The sequence below is a fragment of the Alexandromys fortis genome, unplaced genomic scaffold (assembly GCF_014885135.2).
Source record: "Alexandromys fortis isolate MF-2015 unplaced genomic scaffold, M_Fortis_MF-2015_v1.1 scaffold_282, whole genome shotgun sequence".
Lineage (NCBI taxonomy): Eukaryota > Metazoa > Chordata > Mammalia > Rodentia > Cricetidae > Alexandromys > Alexandromys fortis.
In genome coordinates, this window is record NW_026068199.1 from 893,251 (window position 1) to 897,914 (window position 4,664).

Genomic DNA, 4,664 nt, shown 5'->3' on the forward strand with positions numbered 1-4,664 from the left:
AAAAAAAAAAAAAAAAAAAAAGACTCTATCTAAAAAAAAAAAAAAAAACACAGAACAATGAAAACACTCGTCACCTGACATTTTTCTTTCTAATGGAGGGCGATGGAATCGTAAGCGCAGTAAATAGTAAATAAATAAATAATATGGTAAGACAAATGTCCATGGCTGTTTTGGAGGAAAATGAAGCAGCGGTGGGGACCTGGTGGCACAAGCCTGTCATCCCAGCTATTCTCGAAGTGAGACAGGTGGATCAGAAATTCAGGGCTAGTCTGAGCTACACAGAGAATTCAAAGCCAGCTTGGGTAACTTACTGATAACCTGTCTAACATTTTAAAGGGGCTGGGAGTGTTGCCCAGTGATACAGCACTTGTCTGGTATACATGAGACTCTGGGTTTGATCCCAGTATTTTAAAAAGAAGCGCGGGGGGGGGGGGGGGGGGAAAAAAAAGAGAGCGCAGGGGAGGAGGAGGGAAAGAAGGAGGATGGGAAGAAGGAGATGAGGAGGGTGAGAATGAGGAGGAGGGAGAGGAGGGGGAAAGAGGAGGAGGGTGAGAGGGAGGAGGAGAGAGAGGAGGAGGAAAGAGGAGGAAGAGGAGGAGGTGAAAATGAGAAGGAAAGAGAGGAGGAGGAAAGAGAAGGAGGAAGAGGAGGGTGAGAATGAGGAGGAGGGAGAGGAAGGAAAGAAGGAAAATGAGAAAGAGGAAGAGGAGGAAATAACCAAGGAGCAGGATGAAGAAAAAATGAAAGGAGAGAGAAGAAAAAGGGAGAAGAAAAGGAGGAAGATGAGGAGGGGTAAAATCTGACATTGGAGACTCAAAAGGGAGTGCTCAGGGAAGGTCTTAGCCACAAAGTGGTATGAGAGCTCCCAGAGTCCATCTCTCCCCCAACTTGCTCTCCGAGGACCGGTGAGCCACCCTTAGCCCCAGGTTCTCTGCTTGCTGCCTCCCTCCAGGCTGCCTTCACCGGGCGCCATGTGAGAAGAATCAGTTCCAGCAGGCACCAGAGGGCCTGACTAGATTAATGGGAGACTCACAGCAGAACCTAGTATGTGGGACATGCCCACTGCTGCTAGCCTGACAGCAGTTATTGTGGTGCTGTGGTTATTAGGAGTGGTTTTATTGCTGGCCCTGAAGAGCTCTGAGTTCAAATAACAGCTAGGTCACTTCCCAGATGAATGATTATTTGGGGGGGGGGGAGCAAATTCATTTCCCAGTTGTGAGCCCCAGCATCCTTATCTGTCAAATAGAAATAAACATTCTTTCTAGTCTTAAAGCGACATTAAATGCCCAGTGTCCAATTATTCAGGAATTTAGGACATCAGCCACTACCTTCCCCACCCACATTCCACCCTCAGGGTAATGTCTGGTTCTTAGAAAATTATTTTACTTTCTCCTGCTCCCTTCCACCTTCCTTCTTCCTTCCTACATCCTTCCCTTTCACCATCCCTCTCTCTGATTTTCCTTTCCATCCTTTTTACAGGCTTGTTTGGAACTTATTGTGTAGCTCAGGATGTTTTGAAGTCCTGGTCCTCCCGCCTCTACCACTGTGATGCAGGCATCCCTTGCCATGAACAGTTTACACAGTGTTAAGGATGGAACCCAGGGCTTCTGGGCAGGTGCTCTGGCTTCTGAGCTACAGCCCCAGCCTCAGATTTACCTTTCTCTGAGCAAGCATTGGAAAGATTATCCTAAAGGGAGGAAAGTGAAGATATTCTCAGGCTTTCATTTATTTTAGTGAGATTGCTATCTTTACCTTTTAGATTTATGATTTTATGTGAATGAGGGATTTACCTGTATGTATGCATGCATGTATATATGTATATATATATGCTGCACATGTATGTGCCTGGTGTCCACAGATATCAGAAGAGGGCATTTGATCCCCTGGAACTAGATGGTTGTGAGCCACCATTGGATGCATGGAATTGAACCTGTGTCCTTTACAAGAGCAACAATTGCTCTTAACCACTGAGTCACCTCTCCAGTCCCTAGTTTTCTGTTTTGAACTTGTGCGCACACGTGTGAGTGTGCATGTACATGTGTGTGTGCATGTGCATGCATGTGTAGGCACACATGTGGGGGTCAGAGGACAACTTGCAGGAATTCCATCTTCTACTGTGTGGGCCCTAGGGATGAAATTCAGGTTGCCAGCCTTGGCAGCAAATGTCTTTACCAGCTGAGCCATCTTGACGATCCAATATTTTCCTTACTCTGTTTCAGATACTATCCCAAGGGTTTGATGCAACTGATACTGGGAAATGACCCTGTAATTCGGCACAATTCTTACCTCACTTTATAGCCCAAAAACTTAAGATGTACTGTAAGTAATTAAGCCAGCTGTTTCGGCACACACCGGTCATCTCAGCATTTGGGGGGCTGAGTCCTCAGTAGAATAGGGTTTTAAGGGCAGCCTGGACTACATAGAAAGATCCTATCTAAAACCAAAACAAAACAAAAAAAAAAAAAAACAGAGAAAAACATGGGACATGGTGGTGCATACTTTTAATCCCAGCACTTAGGCAGCAGAGGCAGATGGATCTTATGTGGTCAGCCTGGTCTACACAGCAAGTTCCTGGCCATCTAGGGCTATATAGTAAGATGGTGTTTCAAACAAAACAACAAAAACAAGACCTCCAAAAGAAGCAAAAAAGACTTTTGATCTCTCCCAAAGAAACAGAAAAGACTTTAAAATGTATTTAAATTTTTTAAAGAAAGACTGTAAGAGATAATTCCTCATTCATAGAAGGACTGGCATTCAGATCATGTGTTCTAGTTCAAGAGTCTCTGCTCAGATGGGAACAGATGAAGAAGCAACTAATCTAATCTTATGAGCAATTATACGGATTCAAGCCTACACTGGGTGTAAAATAGTTGATGAGTATGTATGTAATCAGGACCTCATAAGACACAGCTAGCGTTGGAGGCAAGCAGGTGCACAGGCAGGCAACAACACACCCTGGCTTTGGTACACAGTGGTGCTCAATATGTGCTCTATGTAGTCACATTCTTTATGCAAATTTGTTTTCTTTACTTGACAAGCAGGCAGGTGCCTCATGAACCTCCGTGAATCTTTCCTCCTGTCTTTTCTTTGTCTTGCTAAATAGTGTCTTGCTATTTAGCCCAGTCTGCCCTCAAACTCACGATCCTCCTGCCTCAACTTCCCGATTGCTATCTTCCTTGTCTATGAATCATATGACTATCTCTTGCCTTGTACCAAGCTCTGGGAAGAAACAACCTCCGTTGAACCGCTAACATAAGATTGGAAATGTCTAGATGGACGCTACCCCGTTCAACCATGTAGGTGTTCAAATTTAAATCGATCTGAGCAAAACGGAGTTTAGGTTTCTTTTCCTCACAGCATCCCTGTTTCATGCCAGCTGCATGCTGCTGATGGCAAGCATAGAAAGAAAACGTATCCATTACCGCAGGCAGCTCCACTGGTCACTGCTAGGTCACAGCTCCATTTAACAGGGGAAGAATCATTGGCTTGATGAGACAGTGAAGAAGAGGAAAGAAACCAGTGCCCAGAGTTGACTGTGCTTATCAACACTGCTGTGCAGAGGCACAGCACGAGATGGTTGTGGATCTGCAAAGTTTCTGTGCACTGTGGGGTCTCTCTGAGTCTCCCTAGACATCTAAACGTCTCTACCACTTCCCATTTCACACACCCTCTTCAGAAAATTCCTATGTAGCTCAGGCTTGCCTGGAATTTGCTATGGAGACAAAGTTGGCCTTCAATTCCAGATCCTTCTGCCTCCACCTCTTAAGTGCTAGGATACCTGGCTTGTGCCATGACACCCGACTTCAAATTTCTCTTTTCCTGCATCTCTGTCCATCTTCTGAGATTCTCTCTGCCTATTTTACTATTTCGGTTTTGGCATTAATAACTCTGTGTGTGTGTGTGTGTGTGTGTGTGTGTGTGTGTGTGTATGTCTGTGTGTGTCTGTGTGCGCGCGTGCCGATCACAACTTCATCCTTTCAATGACTTTGGTCCCTTCAAGCCCTGCTTCCTTTCTGTGCCCTCACCTGTGTCCCCAGCCTCTTCCAGGCCCCCTTCTCAGTCCCCCTTTTCAGGCCAAGGGCAAGGAATCTGGGCCAGACTAGCTCCCCCTATCTCTCCAGCCCCCCTCCCATCCCAGCCTTAAAAATAGAAAGAGAAATTGGGACGGACGCCGAGGGGGTGAGGGCGGGGACATGGCCTGAGGAGGAGGAACCAGGTGTCTGGGCACTCACGTCCGTCTGGGGGCCCTTTCCAGCGCCTGGACACTCGAAGGTCACAAATTCGTGGCATCGGCGGTGGACCACAAAGCTGCAGACTGCAGATGAGAATGCAAGAGACACAGAGGCAGGGAGAGACCCCCATAGACACAAATTCAGAGCCAGGCATTTCAGCCCACAGAAGACCACAAAAAGAGGGATTCCCACATAGAGTCCAATAGAGAGAAAAGTCAGAGGAGAGACTCAGACCAAGGACCACATGGAGACAGACAGACACAACCCAGAGAGCAGGACGCAGAACCCCAAGAGATAGACTTCAAGGAAGACAAAAAGAGACAGAGAAACACAGTGACACAGCCCTCATGCGCACACGTGCGCATACACAGAGAGAGAGAGAGAGAGAGAGAGAGAGAGAGAGAGAGAGAGAGAGAGAGAGAGAGAGAGAGG

General features: G+C 46.5%; 1 protein-coding gene across 1 annotated transcript in view; it reads right to left on the reverse strand.

Annotated features, from left to right (window-relative positions):
- Prkcg (protein kinase C gamma) overlaps positions 1-4,664 on the reverse strand; it is a 30,067-nt gene that overhangs the window by 24,050 nt on the left and 1,353 nt on the right. The window contains exon 3 of the mRNA XM_050129884.1: positions 4,233-4,315. Coding sequence (XP_049985841.1) covers positions 4,233-4,315 — 83 coding nt within the window. The remainder of the gene's footprint in view (positions 1-4,232; positions 4,316-4,664) is intronic.